The sequence below is a fragment of the Heptranchias perlo genome, chromosome 8 (assembly GCF_035084215.1).
Source record: "Heptranchias perlo isolate sHepPer1 chromosome 8, sHepPer1.hap1, whole genome shotgun sequence".
Taxonomy (NCBI): Eukaryota; Metazoa; Chordata; class Chondrichthyes; order Hexanchiformes; family Hexanchidae; genus Heptranchias; species Heptranchias perlo.
The window spans coordinates 78,179,693-78,197,167 of NC_090332.1; the positions used below are offsets into that span (position 1 = coordinate 78,179,693).

The 17,475-nt window shown below is 40.3% G+C and overlaps 1 protein-coding gene across 2 annotated transcripts in view; it reads left to right on the plus strand.

Annotated features, from left to right (window-relative positions):
* cfap61 (cilia and flagella associated protein 61) overlaps positions 1-17,475 on the plus strand; it is a 227,752-nt gene that overhangs the window by 77,125 nt on the left and 133,152 nt on the right. For both annotated transcript variants that reach the window (XM_067989400.1, XM_067989401.1), the window contains 4 exons: positions 1,877-2,040; positions 5,937-5,976; positions 7,080-7,219; positions 16,508-16,634. In XM_067989400.1, the coding sequence (XP_067845501.1) occupies positions 1,877-2,040; positions 5,937-5,976; positions 7,080-7,219; positions 16,508-16,634 (471 nt within the window). The remainder of the gene's footprint in view (positions 1-1,876; positions 2,041-5,936; positions 5,977-7,079; positions 7,220-16,507; positions 16,635-17,475) is intronic.

Here is a 17,475-nt window from a genome sequence, read left to right on the forward strand (position 1 = left end):
GCAAGGAAAATTGGGTGGGGTGTATAAACGAGCGACCTATCTGCTACCGACCATTTTGCAGCCCCGCTGGAATTAAATTTCAACCCCAGTGTGATTGCAAATGGATTGTGATTTAGTAATATGAATGATCTATGCTGAAGTATTTAGTTGCTCTAATGAATATAGTACCATATATCCATTCTTGAGTATGCTTGGTGATGCATGCAATTTGTCTGATTCTGGAAGTGCCTTAAATCCATAAACCCATTTTGCTGCAGAAGGTATTGGCTTATTCCCCCTTCCCAATCTACCTACCTTTGCTACCTAAATCTATCTAAATTCATTATTTAACTTGACCTCACCATCAACCCCAAGGATACCTTCAGAATCAGGAATGTCTGCTTGTGCTTGGGCCAGTTATCTTGATCACAGCCATCAAATCCTATCTGAGTGGGTTTCCCCTTATTAGCATATATCTGTTGATTTTATTGAGATTTTGCTTCACATTATAATTCTGACTTGCCTAGTTTTTTAAAACTATTTTGGCTGAGAATACCTGCCTCATCTATTCTCTGAAGAGTTTGCATACTTTCTTCACGTGCCTTTTCTGCGCAAAATCCACTCTGCAATTCTTTTTCCTCAGGTGAGCCAACATTTTGGACTCGTTCATTGTGTTATGCATTCCTTTTGGTTTTTACCTGATGTGTACGTCAGCTGGTAATATGTGGTAACAGCATCTGAGCTCTAATGAAAAGCTGCCATGCCTATTCCACACTGCCACTGTAAGATTTTTTAATCACAGTCTTTGCAAGCCAAAATAAAAGACTATAGGGTTAGAATTTCCAGGGAGCTCCCCTGTCTTTGGCCATAACTTTAGCGAAGAATTGGTAGAAACCCTGCAGAAACATTTACACCATTTCTCTGGCGTTTCCACTAATCTTCTGCTGACGTTACGGAGGAAGATCAGGAGAAGTCCTGTGAAAATTCCAGGTGCAAATGATAGTCACACTGATTTAGCATCTGGAAAATTGATCAGTAGGTCCAAGAAGACTGAAATGTAGGATATAATAATAACTTAAAAGCATGACATTTTTAATCTGTCTGTTTCTGCCTGAATTACTCATCAAATATCTCATTGGACCTCACATAATCTGATCTTCAATATCAAGTAAGTACTAGGTCATGAAAATTTCAAATAATAAAATCATTGTTTACTATTTATTTATAGCTTTCTATTAGTTGTATTTATTTTCCCTGTATCACATTATTGGCTGCCAGAAGTGTAAACTCAACAGTCAAGTCAGACAATATCATTTTTTTCCCTAAGATGATCCACCTTATTTTTGTGTGTACAGTAATCATCTAAAAAAAAGCATATTCATCAAACTGAGACAGTAATAACTAGCCCTAAGACTCATCTAATCACATTTGGGTGAGAAGCCAGACATTTAGAGGTCTTTATTTTAAGCATGTGTCAATCACCACAGTAACCATAGTGAGAGAGGATTTGTTCTGACTCTGGAACCAAGAAATATGTAATCAAAAAATATTTCTGAACTGAAAAAAAAACTGTTGCCAATTTTCTGGAACTATTGTAATTCTATCACACAGTCATGCTATCTGAACCAGTTCAAATGGAAATCTTTTAGTTCTGTAGTTTTTAGATGCCTAATTCAGTGTGAACATACCTCCAGTGTGTATCTTTTTCACTAGAATGTGCTAAGATTCTTGTAACCTCAGCATATCTTCACATTCTCAGTAGGTGTTGTTACAAGCCTTATATGATTGGGCAACACCTACTGAGAATAATACTTGTATATAATGTAATGTAAGAATGAGGGTGCAGTTAAAACCTAACTAAGTGTGATTTGTCATCCTTTGCCTCTTCTTGCTGCAGAAAGAAGTGTCAGACAAGGTTGAAATTGTCAAATTGCCAGATGATGTAATTGCAATCCAAGAAACTGAAGAAGGAGCAGAGATCGCCTCCATTTCAAAAGACATAGAACCGTCAAATGTTTTTTGCATACAGTTGTTCTGCATTGACGAAAAATATGAATCAAGGCAAGTTCAAGCACAATGCCAATTGTTTATGTATGGTGGGAGATAGCGGTTGAAAACACTGACATTCGCCTGTGTATAGTGGTTTTAACATCCCAGGGCAAGGCAAAAAGGATTGTGCAGTGAGCCTTTGCAGGAGAGATAGGACAGGTGACTGAAAGCAGCTTGGTTAAATAGATGTGCTTAGAGAAAGCTTTTAATAGTGGGGAGGGGAAAGGAGTTCCAAAAAGTAGAGCAAGGTAGTTGAAGGCTCTGCTACCAAAGATGGAGCAGAGGGAGGGGGAGACACAGGTGACCAGAATCAGGACCAAAGGATGTGGAGGGGGGATGTAAAGCTGGAGAAGGTTCCAAAGTATGGTGGCGTGAAGCAATGGTGGGATTTATCGACGAGGATGAGGATTTTGAATTTGATCTTTTGGGGGACAGGGACCCAGTGTCAGCAAGGAAGGCATTGAAGAAATAGTTTAGAAGTAACCACGGTATGGATAAAGATTTTGGCTGCCAACCAACATCACCAAATTGGTCATTTATCTCGGTGCTGCCTGCTGATTTTAATGATTACTGCATGCAACCAGTGCTACCCGCTACTGTTGATTGGCTGCATGCATCAGGAGGGGAGTGTACAATGATATTTAAAGGCAGCCAGCACTTCTTAAAGGGGAGGTGCATTGTGGCTGCAAGTGGATCTGAAGGTGTGGTCATATGTTGAAGAAGGTGGTTGAGAGCATGCACCACGGTTCTCCAATGCTGCACTTGAGGCCTTGGTGCAGGAGGTAGGAAGAAGGAGGGATATACTGTATCCACTGGGGTGGGGGGTGCAGGAAGCCTAACAGGCATTTGATGAGGAGGCAGTGGCAGGAGGTCACTGATGAGGTGAATGCCTGGAGGATAGTTCTTTGTACCTGGATGCAGTGTAGAAAGAAGTTCAATGATCTGACAAGAGTTGTCAAGCTAAGGTCAATCTTCAGTATTTAATTGGAGCAGATTTCTGCTCATCCAATACTGATATTGGACAAGCAATATGACAAATCAGATGCGGTGGAGGGGTCAAGAGAGGTGGTGGTGAGCTAGAGCTTGTAGATGCAGCAGTCTTTTGTGATGGTAAGTCACAATAGAATAAAGCAGTTGTTTGCTTCTTCAAAATAGATAAGCAAACTTCTACAACCAGTCACCATACAGTAGAAATAAGATAGACAGCAGGACTTAGAGGTAAAGAAAATCACTGAGTGCTAAAGTTTCCTCTTTTATTGACAGTTGGGCCAAATACCTATTTTTCATTGTAATTTATAGCCCTCTAACAATATCGCAGAAACACACAACTTTGAAATGTGGAATCTGTGAGACTGAAATTTTGTTTGCTGTAATATAGAACTAGCAACCATTAATGAATATACTTTTAACAATTATCTTTTAACACTCCTCAAGCAGCTAAAGAGGCATTGACTCAATATAAATGTTAAGTTCATTAATCATGTGAGGAGCATGCAATTTTGGAACAGATTTTGGAACATATATTCCAATTTATCCACAAAAGCTTGCATGTGCTCAGGCCTGTAGTTTCAGCCCTTACCATTGTTGCAGTCGTGCCTTCCCTGCCTTTCCTGTTCAAGAATGGATTGAAGTACAGTAAGTTGCAGTTATATTATGGTTTTTGAGTTCCGGCTAAGCCATTGATATAATATGAAAGACGTTGTAATGGAGAATCAGTCCTTTTTTAATTCTCTGCCAGCTTTGCAGTTTTCTCCTCCCTCTCTGCCTGGCCAATCTGAGCTCCATACTATCTCTCTAATTTGAATTTGAGTCTGAGTAGTACTTCCTTTTTCTGTATTGCTTTTCCTTATATTATTATTTGGGAAAATGCTCTTTGATATCTGTGTTATTGAGCTCATTGCCAACTCCCAGTTACATATCCTTGCCTCCTAGAAATTACTTTAATTAATTTTAAATCTGTGGAGAAGGTGAGATTAGGTAGGTTAACACAATTAACATGAAACTAGTTGATCTCCTGCGGCTTTGCGCACAGGCAGTCAAGACCAAGTTTAGAAATCAAGTCAAGCAGGTTAGAAAATAATGGGATAACTGGACCCAGGTAGGGAAGGGGGGGATGAGGCTGATAAGAGGGGGGAGGGGAGAGAGGAAGAGGAGGAGAGGGGATGGGGAGATGGATGAGGATTGTGACCCCTGGTCCTCTATAACCATTTTAGCTAAAACAAACTGTATACACAAACACAATCTAGTCCCTTTATCCTCTTATAAACTTTGATCAAATCACCCCTACTCTTCTCTATAGTGTAGAGACCCAGCTCTTTGAGCCTATCTTGGTAATGAAGATGCGTTAAACTGGGAATTAATCTTGTGGCCCTCCTTTCTGAAGCCTCTATCACCCACCATGTGAGAAGACCAAACCTGGAAACAGTATTCTAACTGAGGCCTAATCAAGGTCTTGTATAAATTAGCAAGTGTGGACTAAACTAGCATGACCTGAAATGTATCAAAACAATGCAAAATAAAATAAGAAACAAATTCTACATAGCCTGCAGGCAGAAAAGTGACTGGGACCAATGGAATTAATTTAGGAATCTTCAGAAATGTGTTAAAAGGGTGGTCAGAAAGCATAAGAGATATGTAATAAAGAACATTGCTGTAGAGGCTTAGAGGCTAAACATAAGGGCAAGAAATTATTCCAGTATTGTAACAGTCAGCGAAGGTTTCCAAAGACATGAGAACCTTAAAGTACATTTATGGGGCTGAAACTGAAGATGAACGTAGCATACTTAATGATTACTTTCTTGATGTTTTACAAGAGAAAACACTAGTAGCATGCCCTCCATTATCAAAGACAATCCATGCAAATTTAATGATGACATCAGTGAGATGAAGGTCCTGGACATGCTCAAAACAAATCTGCAAGGATGAATGGTATTTATCCCAGGTTACGAAGAGAAACAAGATTTGTGAAGTGCTGACTGTCATCATGAGGGAGTTTATGAATACTGCGGAGGTCTTACTGGATTGGAAGCAAGCTAATGCAGTATTTATATGTAGAGTTCAGGTTTATTCAGTCTTTTCCCCCATGAGCTTACTGAAGCAGATCTGATGTCATTTCTCATAAAGGTTATGTCCCAAGTACAGCACAAACCTAGAAAGACTTTTATGTTAAGTAGAATTCAGTAATGAATTTATCACCAGCTATTGAGTAAGCATTTTAATGCACTTTCTTCTAAAACTGTAATCTCTCATAGCAGAGCTATGTTCAGATGGAGCCAATTCCAAAAATGCCTTTTAAAAACAAAGCTAAAATTGTTATTTATGTGATTTCACGTTTCCACTGTTAGTAACCTTTCTATGTAAATGATAAGAGGATTACAGACAGTAATTCAGTCTCAGGGTTCAGACACCAATAAACTGTGCAAGCTTTGACATCATCTAAAGTCCTTGATTGAATTGCTACCTTGTGGTCCATACCCATCCATCCATAATTCTCAGTGTAGAGTTTTAGTGTTCAATTAACTTGGTCATCATAATTAAGGCTCCCCATAGTTGGGATTTATATGCTACACTGTAGATTTACACTGACCTGAAAGAATGAATTAGCAATTCATGGCCTAGTGAACTCTTTAGAGCTTTAAAAGCAAATAGTGTAAGGTTTGCCACTTGATCAAAATTATTGAAATATTAGATTGATTTTTTTCCAGAAAGATCCTGTTTTTACATTATTTCTCGACTTTAAAGGAAGTAATATAGCTGCCACCAGAATTACTAACTGTAGATGATTACATGTAAATATTCAAGTAAAGACTCAGACTTATTAGATATTCTTATCAGCTGGCTGGTTAAAGTTCATTTTTTGTTACCAACTTTGACCACAAAATTAAACATTATGTCTTTTTTGTTCACAGGTCACAGGATTTTTTGCCCTATATTTTTGGTCTTTATCCAGTAAGTGAATCTTAAATAATCTTCATTGTGTTACAGAACCAATATTGTACATTATTCAGAAAAACATGTAGGTCAACGTGTTGCAAACCAAAGGTTCTGATGATTTTCTAAACCACAAAAACGAAGCTCAGGTAGTCCTGAGAACGTACAAATTGAATTACAGCCAGTAATTACATGGTGGAACCACTATTTTATACAGTGGGCTTTATGCTAAAGAAATGGATTTTACCACAATGCAAATTTTAGACCAATTTCTTATTATGCCCTCCTCTTTCCCCTCAATTGTTTGCTAAGGAGGGGGCAGAGGTGAGAGTTAATAGAGTAACTGAGGTGTTGCCTCCAGAATTTTATTTGAACTTGCCATACATTATTTTGCAAGACGTTTTGAGCTGTAGATTTGGTGCAAAATAACTAATTCTGTTTTGAAGGATCAGTGCAGTCATGAGGTGTACTAGAAGCTGCCAGATTAGCTCTGGTTGAAAGCAGTGTTCTGGGGATGTCTTGCTCTCCAATTTTCCCTCAGAATTTTGTAATGGTAGGGTATTATAACATTTTATTGAATAATTTCATGCCCTGTCTGGAAACTGTTTGGTATAAGTGAGATTTATTGGCATGCTGAGCATATTAGTGGGAAAGCACATTGGTTGTCCTTGGATTGCAATATCCTAACTGCAGTAAAAGGGTGGTACATGGTAAATTCTAAGACTTTATAAATGTTTATGTATGGTTTAACATTGTTATTTGCTGGTGTGCCACCATCTTCCATAGTTTCTTATTGCATATTTTAAATACAATATATGAAAAGCACAATTGCTCAACATTAAATGTGAATTAAAATTTGCATTAATATTAGAATTACATAAGTGATACATTAGTTCCATTAGCATGGAACAATACAGTGACTGTCAATCTGCTCTCACACTCACCCAGGCTACCACTTTGCAAAAATAATTCTTTTAAGAATACTTTAATTGTATGTTACTGCATAAACTGCTCAAATGTTACTCCCATAGTTTATGATGTACTCTGAATCCTTCAATGTATTGTATTTTTTTAACTATTAGTTGCTTGTAATTTTGCTTTTTTGCTACAAATGGCTACAGGACAGAGACTTCTGTGTTATCACTGTACCTCATGTGGTCCCAGAGTTTCCTTTGCTGAAGGATTTTTTCCGTGCTGTGCCCTACAGCAGGACCACAATACCCCAAGAGCTGTATGTCACTCATCGCAAAGGCTTACTAAAGTAAGGAATCTTCAAAACCAATTTACTATATTTACTAACTTTTTGAATGAGTGGTTAAATGTGCCCCTCGGTGTGATGTTAAGCAATACAGACCAGAGGTTTTCCCATACTCGATCCCTAGTCAGTGCTGATCTCAACCAGGTCAGTAGTTAGGGCACTACAACTGGCCTCAACGTTTTTAAGATATGGAGGATAAAAACAGTTGGAGTTCTTGGTCCTGATCACTATCCAGTGACCTTGTGGAGACGAAGTCCCGTCTGCACACTGAGGTCACCATCCAACATGTTGTGTGGCACTACCATCGTGCTAAATGGGATATATTCAGAACAGAGCTAGCAGCTTAAAACTGGGTATCCATGAGGCGCTGTGGGCCATCAGCAGCAGCAGAATTGTATTTCAGCACAATCTGTAACCTCATGGCCCGGCATATCCCTCACTCTACCATTACCAACAAGCCAGGGGATCAACCCTGGTTCAATGAAGAGTGTAGAAGAGCATGCCACCAGGCGTACCTAAAAATGAGGTGACAACCTGGTGAAGCTACAACACAGGACTACACGCAGGCTAAACAGCAGAAGCAACATGCTATAGACAGAGGTAAGCGATTCCACAACCAACGGATCAGATCAAAGCTCTGCAGTCCTGCCACATCCAGTCGTGAATGGTGGTAGACAATTAAACAACTAACGGGAGGAGGAGGTTCTGTAAACATCCCCATCCTCAATGATGGCAGAGCCCAGCACGTGAATGCAAAAGACAAGGCTGAAGGGTTTGCAACCATCTTCAGCCAGAAGTGCTGAGTGGATGATCCATCTTGGCCTCCTCCCGATATCCCCACCATCACAGAAGCCAGTCTTTAGCCAATTCGATTCACTCCACGTGATATCAAGAAAAAGCTGAGTGCACTGGATACAACAAAGGCAATAGTCCTAACAACATCCCGGCTGTAGTGCTGAAGACTTGTGCTCCAGAACTAGCCGCGTCTCTAGCCAAACTGTTCCAGTACAGCTACAACACTGGCATCTACCCGACAATGTGGAAATTGTCCAGATATGTCCAGTCCACAAAAAGCAGGACAAATCCAATCCAGCCAATTACCACCCCATCAGTCTACTCTCAATCATCAGCAAAGTGATGGACAGTGCTATCAAGCTGCACTTACTCACCAATAACCTGCTCACTGATGCTCAGTTTGGGTTCCACCAGGACCACTCGGCTCCAGACCTCATTACAGCCTTAGTCCAAACATAGAAAAAAGAGCTGAATTCCAGAAGTAAAATGAGAGTGATTGCCCTTGACATCAAGGCAGCATTTGACCGAGTGTGGCACCAAGGAGCCCTAGTAAAATTGAAGTCGATGGGAATCAGGGGGAAATCTCTCCAGTGGCTGGAGTCATACCTAGCTCAAAGGAAGATGGTAGTGGTTGTTGGAGGCCATTCATCTCAGCCCCAGGACATTGCTGCAGGAGTTCCTCAGGGCAGTTTCCTAGGCCCAATCATCTTCAGCTGCTTCATCAATGACTTTCCCTCCATCAGAAGGTCAGAAATGGGGATGTTCACTGATGATTGCACAGTGTTCAGTTCCATTCACAATCCCTCAGATAATGAAGCAGTCCGTGCCCGCATGCAGCATGACCTGGACAACATCCAGGCTTGGGCTGATAAGTGGCAAATAACATTTGTGCCAGACAAGTGTCTCCAACAAGAGAGAGTCTAACCACCTCCCCATGACATTCAATGGCATTACCATTGCCGAATCCCCCACCATCAACATTCTGGGGGTCACCATTGATCAGAAACTTAACTGGACCAGCCACATAAATACAGTGACTACAAGAGCAGGTCAGAGGCTGGGTATTCTGTGGCGAGTGACTCACCTTCTGACTCCCCAAAGCTCTTCCACCATCTACAAGGCACAAGTCAGGAGTGTGAGGGAATACTCTCCACTTGCTTGGATGAGTGCAGCTCCAACAACATCAAGAAGCTCGACATCATCCAGGACAAAGCAGCCCGCTTGATTTGCACCCTATCCACCACCCTAAACATTCACTTCCTTCACCACCAGCACACCGTGGCTGCAGGGTACCATCTACAGTATGCACTGCAGCAACTTGCCAAAGCTTTTTCGACAGCACTTTCCAAACCCGCGACCTTTACCACCTAGAAGGACAAGGGCAGTAGGCACATGGGAATAACACCACGTGCACATTCCTCTCCAAGTCACATACCATCCCGACTTGGAAATATATCGCCGTTCCTTCATCGTCGCTGGGTTAAAATTCTGGAACTCCACTGTGGGAGAACCTTCACCACGCAGATTGCAGCAGTTCAAGATGGCGGCTCACCACCACCTTCTCAAGGGCAATTAGGGATGGGCAATAAATGCTGGCCTTGCCAGCGATGCCCACATCCCATGAACAAATTTTTTAAAAATTCACATGTTTAGAAGTCAGCTGATGTCAGAATTCAGCTTGATGGTAATGTCCTCTGGAGTTAAATAGCCTGCTAACACTCACCATCTAGGCTCACGCATGAAGGATCACCACTTGACTAGGGTAACCAGCTAACTGCTGGTGCCCATGGAGCCATACCCTAAGCCAGAGGTCTGTGCTTTCAAGATAGATGGGGAGAAAATTGGAACAAAAATACCATCTTGAAGAACATAATGGAATTTTGGTTTGAAAAGTTACAAATTTGGAGTGACCAGTGGCCCATTGTATCAGTGTGCTAACATACGTTGTCAAGGAAGGATGGGATGCAGTTTGCTTTTCATATTATAAAAATAGCAAGTTTATGATGTCTGCCAAGTCATTAAGGAAACCATTGAGCAGAGGCTCCTCGGACGTCGTCTTATGGCTCATTCAAGGTGGATTAGTCAGTATTCTGAGAGTCTATTGCCCCCCCCACACCCAAAGTCTAAATCAGGAAACTCTATATGGCATGACATTAAAATGTTTTTATTGTATGGAAAGTTGACACCATTTACCACAAATTTGTTCATAAATATTGCAATAAATGATTGCTATTATGAAAAAAATATTGATTATTGATACGCCAAAAAAAATGGAATCTTCAGCACCATGGGACAGAGTATTTTTTTCATCAATCCTTCCTGCCCCTCCCCTCCCCTTCCAACCGCTGCATTGTTAAAAGCAAGGGATTTGTATTACAGTTCACTACTTCATCTGTTCAACTTCCACAATTTCTGTTGAAGCTACCTGCAAGACAGCCGCCTGGAATACCTTCACCAAATATTAACTCAGGATGACAAACACTTTGATGCAAGATAGCGTGAACATTTAGATCTTCAGGAATCTCAGCATCAGTTTCTGTAGTATTCTATACTAATCCTAATGCTATGTAGAGTTTGAATTAATAAGGAAGAATGTTAAAATACTTACAATAGGTATAGTTTTCATCCATTTTTAAAACTCCCATCCATTCTGTGTCTGACGTCTCTGACATGGTGCTGCTGTTAGGTTTGAACTCTTGCGTGTTACATTTCTGTGGTCTCCGCTGTCTCCTTTGGTCAAAGAATTAAGGGTGGAGTGTATTGTATAAGGCCTTAAATACAACAGAGTAGTAGACTGAGCAAAATGACTGAGGAAGGAAGCGAATTTCTTTAAACATCAGTATCTCTAGGAGAATAATTTTTCCTCCTATAAATTATTGCAAATCCTAATCATACTAATAGATCTGTTGTGGTGTTAGCAGATAGGTTGGGGTCTGGAGTGCAGCTTCTGATGTTTATTGAGGTCCTGCTGCAACCGTACAATAATACAGCAAGTTTACTGAAGCCATATATTTTTGACTGACTGGATTTTTAAAAAAATCATGCACCTAACTGATACTGAAAGATACAGAGCCTAATAGACATACTTATAATAATATTTACCTACCACTTTACAAAACTTCCTTATGTTGTAGTTATGATATGAACTATCTTCATATGCTTTTTCTCATGCCCAACACAAAAGTCCACTTCTGCAGATAAATCATCATTCCCTGTGAATGAAGATGTGATCTTATTTGTGAAATAATCTGGGATAGCATGTTGCGGGGTGAACAGTGAACCTTCTTAACCATTAAAATATGCACTGGATATAGTACGGGATCTTACTGTGCGCTGCTGATGTTAGACAGATAACATGGACCATATGTCTCAGGCTACCAACCGTAAATCAAGTTTATTAAACAGTAATAGAAGCAGAATTAAAGTGAACATGAAGTTTTAGCTAGACTAAAAGTCATTTGATAAAGTACCACATAATACACTTGTAAGCAAAATTAAAGCCCATGGGATTAAAGGGACAGTAGCAGCGTGAATACAAAATTGGCTAAGGGACAGAAAGCAGAGAGTAGTGGTGAACGATTGTTTTTCAGACTGGAGGGAAGTATACAGTGGTGTTCCCTTGGGGCCGGTATTAGGACTACTGCTCTTTTTGATATATATATTAATGACCTGAACTTGGGTGTGCAGGGTAAAATTTCAAAGTTTGCAGATGACATGAAACTCAGAAATGTAGTAAACAAAGTGGAGGATAGTAACAGACTTCAGGAGGACATAGGCAGACTGGTGAAATGGGCAGACACATGGCAGATGAAATTCAACGCAGAGAAGTGTGAAGTGATACATTTTGGTAGGAAGAATGAGGAAAGGCAATATAAACTAAAGGGTACAATTTTAAAGAGACTGCAGGAACAGAGAGACCTGGAGGTGTATGTACGCAAATCTTTGAAAGTAGCAGGACAAGTTGAGAAGGCTGTTTTTTTTTTTAAAAAAGCATATGGGGTCCTTGGCTTTATTAAGAGAGGCATAGAGTGCAAAAGCAGGAAAGTTATGCTTAACCTTTATAAAATGCTGGTTAGGCCTCAGCTGGAGTATTGTGTTCAATCCTGAGTACCACACTTTAGGAAGGATGTCAAGGCCTTGAAGAGAGTGCAGAAGAGATTTCCTAGAATGGTACCAGGGATGAGGGACTTCAGTTATGTGGAGAGACTGGAGAAGCTGGGGTTGTTCTCCTTAGAGCAGAGAAGGTTAAGGGGAGATTTAATAGACAAATTCAAAATCATGAACGGTTTTGGTAGAGTAAATAAGGAGAAACTGTTTCCAGTGGCAGGAGGAATGGTAACCAGAGGACACAGATTTAAGATGATTGGCAAAAGAACCAGATGCGACATGAGGGAACATTTTTTTAAGCAGTGAGTTGTTATGATCTGGAATGCACCGCCTGAAAGGGTGGTGGAAGCAGATTCAATAGTAACTTTCAAAAGGAAATTGGATAAATACTTGGAGGGAAAAAAATTGCAGGGCAATGGGGAAAGAGCACAGGAGTGGGACTAATTGGCTAGCTCTTTCAAAGAGCTGGTACAGGCATAATGGGCCAAATGGCGGCCTCCTTTGCTGTACCATACTATGATACTATAACATCTCTCCTAACTCAGTAACAATAAATGTCAAGAAGCCTTTAGCAGACCACTGCAGTACTTCAAAAAACTTGCAAACTTGATTAAATGCTTTTACATGAGAAAAACAACTCAGTCTTTCATTAACGTTGCCAGTATAGCAGTACAGCAAGAAAAGAACTGAAAAATAAGTGCTACCATTTTGAGTTATATCTTTCTCTTTTCCTTTGATGTTATGCTGATACAAAGGAAGATTAAAAAGGTATCCTAAACAATTAAACAAAACTGTCAGTTAAACGGGAATATAGTGAGAGGGGTAGAGGAAGTGAGAGACCTTGGAGTGCATGTACACAGGTCCCTGAAGGTGGCAGTACAAGTAGATAAGGTTGTAAAGAAGGCATACGGAATGCTTTCCGTTATTAGCCAAGGTATAGAATACAAAAGCAGGTATGTAATGATGGAAATGTATAAAACACTGGTAAGGCCATAGCTGGAGTATTGTGCGCAATTCTAGTCACCACATTACAGGAAGGATGTAATTGCTCTGGAGAGAGTGCAGAGAAGATTTACAAGAATGTTGCCAGGGCTTGAAAATTGCAGCTACGAGGAGAGATTGGATAGGCTGGGGTTGTTTTCCTTGGAGCAGAGGCTGAGGGGAGACTTGATTGAGGTGTACAAAATTATGAGGGGCCGAGATAGAGTAGGCAGGGAGTACCTGTTTCCCCTAGTGGAGAGTTCAAGAACTAGAGGACATAGATTTAAGCTGATTGGCGGAACGATTAGAGGGGACATGAGGAAAAACTTTTTTTTACCCAGAGGGTGGTGGGTGTATGGAATTCGCTGCCCGATTTGGTGGTAGAGGCAGGGACCCACAACTCTTTTAAAAAGTACCTGGACCTGCACCTAAAGTGCTGTAAGCTGCAGGGCTATGGACCGGGTGCTGGAAGAACATAAGAACATAAGAAATAGGAGCAGGAGTAGGCCAATCGGCCCTTCGAGCCTGCTCCGCCATTCAATAAGATCATGGCTGATCTGATCCTAACCTCAAATCTAATTTCATGTCCAATTTCCTGCCCGCTCCCCATAACCCCTAATTCCCTTTACTTCTAGGAAACTGTCAAATTCTGTTTTAAATTTATTTAATGATGTAGCTTCCACAGCTTCCTGGGGCAGCAAATTCCACAGACCTACTACCCTCTGAGTGAAGAAGTTTCTCCTCATCTCAGTTTTGAAAGAGCAGCCCCTTATTCTAAGATTATGCCCCCCAGTTCTAGTTTTACCCATCCTTGGGAACATCCTTACCGCATCCACCCGATCAAGCCCCTTCACAATCTTATATGTTTCAATAAGATCGCCTCTCATTCTTCTGAACTCCAATGGGTAGAGTCCCAATCTACTGAACCTCTCCTCATATGTCCACCCCCTCATCCCCGGGATTAACCGAGTGAACCTTCTTTGTACTGCCTCAAGAGCAAGTATGTCTTTTCTTAAGTATGGAGACCAAAACTGTATGCAGTATTCCAGGTGCGGTCTCACCAATACCTTATATAACTGCAACAATACCTCCCTGTTTTTATATTCTATCCCCCTAGCAATAAAAACCAACATTCCGTTGGCCTTCCTGATCACCTGCTGCACCTGCATACTAACTTTTTGATTTTGTTGCACCAGGACCCCCAGATCCCTTTGTACTGCAGTACTTTCCAGTTTCTCGCCATTAAGATAATAACTTGCTCTCTGATTTTTCCTGCCAAAGTGCATAACCTCACATTTTCCAACATTGCATTACATCTGCCAAATCTCCGCCCACTCACCCAGCCTGTCCATATCCCCTTGTAGGTTTTTTATGTCCTCCTCACTCTCTACTTTCCCTCCCATCTTTGTATCATCTGCAAACTTTGATATGTTACATTCGGTCCCCTCCTCCAAATCGTTAATATAGATTGTAAAGAGTTGGGGACCCAGCACCGACCCCTGCGGAACACCACTGGCTACTGGTTGCCAGTCCGAGAATGAACCATTTATCCCAACTCTCTGCTTCCTGTTAGATAACCAATCCTCCACCCATGCCAGAATATTACCCCCAATCCAGTGATTCTTTATCTTGAGCAATAATCTTTTATGTGGCACCTTGTCGAATGCCTTCTGGAAGTCCAAATACACTACGTCCACTGGTTCCCCTTTATCCACCCTGTACGTTATGTCCTCAAAGAACTCAAGCAAATTTGTCAGACATGACTTCCCCTTCGTAAAGCCATGCTGACTTTGTCCTATTAAATTATGTTTATCCAAATGTTCTGCTACCATCTCCTTAATAATAGACTCCAAAATTTTACCCACCACAGATGTTAGGCTAACTGGTCTATAATTTCCAGCCTTCTGCCTACTACCCTTTTTAAATAAGGGTGTTACATTAGCAGTTTTCCAATCTTCCGGGACCTTTGCCGAGTCCAGAGAATTTTGGAAAATTATTACCAAAGCATCCACAATCCCTACTGCCACTTCCCTCAAGACCCTAGGATGTAAGCCATCAGGTCCAAGGGATTTATCCGCCTTGAGTCCCATTAATCTACTGAGTACCAGTTCCTTAGTGATTTTAATCGTATTTAGCTCCTCCCCCTAGAGCCCCCTGTTTGTCCAGTGTTGGGATATTCTTAGTGTCCTCTACTGTAAAGACTGAAACAAAATATTTGTTCAGCATTTTTGCCATCTCCATGTTTCCCACCATTAATTTCCCGGTCTCATCCTCTAAGGGACCTACGTTTGCCTTAGCCACCCTTTTTCTTTTTATATAACTGTAGAAACTCTTGCTGTCTGTTTTTATATTTTTTGCTAATTTATTTTCATAATCTATCTTCCTTTTCTTAATCAATCCTTTAGTTACTTTTTGCTGTCTTTTGAAGACTTCCCAATCTTCTATCCTCCCACTAAGTTTGGCTACCTTATATGTCCTTGTTTTTAGTCGGATACAATCCTTAATTTCTTTACTTAGCCACGGATGGCTGTCATTTCTTTTACACCCTTTTTTCCTCAGTGGAATATATATTTTTTGTAAGTTGTAAAATAACTCCTTGAATGAACACCACTGCTCATGTACCGTCTTACCCTTTAATCTATTTTCCCAGTCCACTTTAATCAATTCCGCTCTCATACCATCATAGTCTCCTTTATTCAAGCTCAGTACGCTTGTTTGAGAACCAACCTTCTCACCCTCTAATTGGGTATGGAATGTAACCATGTTATGGTCACTCATTCCAAGGGGATCCTTAACTAGGACATTATTGATTAATCCTGGCTCATCACACAGGATCAGGTCCAAGGTTGCTTGCCCCCTTGTAGGATCAGCTACATACTGCTCAAGAAATCCATCCCTAATACACTCAATAAACTCTTCCTCAAGGCTGCCCTGCCCTATTTGATTTGTCCAGTTAATATATAGTTAAAATCCCCCATAATTATAGCTGTTCCCTTATTACATGCCCCGACTATTTCCTGATTAATACTTCTTCCAGCAGAGTTGCAACTATTAGGAGGCCTATATACTACGCCCACGAGTGTTTTTTGCCCCTTATTATTCCTTATCTCTACCCAAACTGTTTCATTATCCTGATCCTTTGTCCCAATATCATTATCTTATGCAGGAGAGAAGTAAAACATCAAGGACTTAGGTGGAAAAGGAGGCAGCTGTGTCAGGACTCAAACATTTTATTGCTTTACCAGAAGAGCAATATTATTTTAGTAATTTAGATATTTACATTGCTTCAATTCATAAATACAAGGGGGAGGCCTTATACTATTGCAGCAATATGTTTGTCTTTCCTTTTACAGGTTTTTGCATCTCAATCAATAAAACCTTATAGATTTTAAACTGTTCTCTCCCCAGATCCTTTATGGTACGACTTGCAACACACAATGATACTAATGGGATTGAAAATCTTGTCCAAACCCTTGATCTGCAGCACAGTATTTTAACCAACGTAAATATTTATAATCGGTGTCGCAGAGACTCTGTGAGTATTTGATCAATCTGGATTACGTTGTTCAAAACATAATATGTTGATTGTTTAATCTGTTAATTATAAACATTTTGATGTATTTATCTGATATGGTTGAGTGCAACTATATTGAGGAATGGTGGTGATTGTCACCCCCTCTCAGTCACTAAACACTTCAATCAATTTCAGGTCTGGTGCAACATGGATATGGACTCCCTTTTATTATTTCCAAACAAAGCAGTTCAATCCCAATATCAGAAAAGTGACCTTCTGGATCACAGTACTAATTGGGAGCTGTGATAGTTCTGCTCGTAATAATTCTATTTGCAATCCTTGAACGCTTTACTAGGAAAGAAACCAGGTCCTGGAGGTTAAAGGACTATGTTACAACATTTAGTGCCACCTTATCCCCTGTGAATTTTGTTAAATGGAGGTGCACATTCCTACAAACATATTTAAATTATGACCCATTTATTTTGGGAAACTAATAAATTGAAGGAATACACCATAAAAGGCTCAGAAAAGTTAAATTTTAAAGTCTTTCCTTATGAGTAAGCAGATCCGATTTTTGAAAAAAAATAAACTTACCTTCAATAAGTTATTTTATGTTATAATGTTTCAATGGCTAAGTGCATAAGAAGGTGTGAAACAAGAAAAGTCATCACCAAGCTCATTCCTTCCTGTTACAAATTATGGGTCTGCACTAGATAGTCTCTCTGGTTTATCATCACCAATCTCTCCTGTAAGTTGCCTCTGCATACCTTATGATCAGTAATTTACCTTTACTGCCTGTATCTAGTTATACGATAGTGTGAAAACCCCCTTGTTATGTGAACTAGATACTGTGATCTTTCAT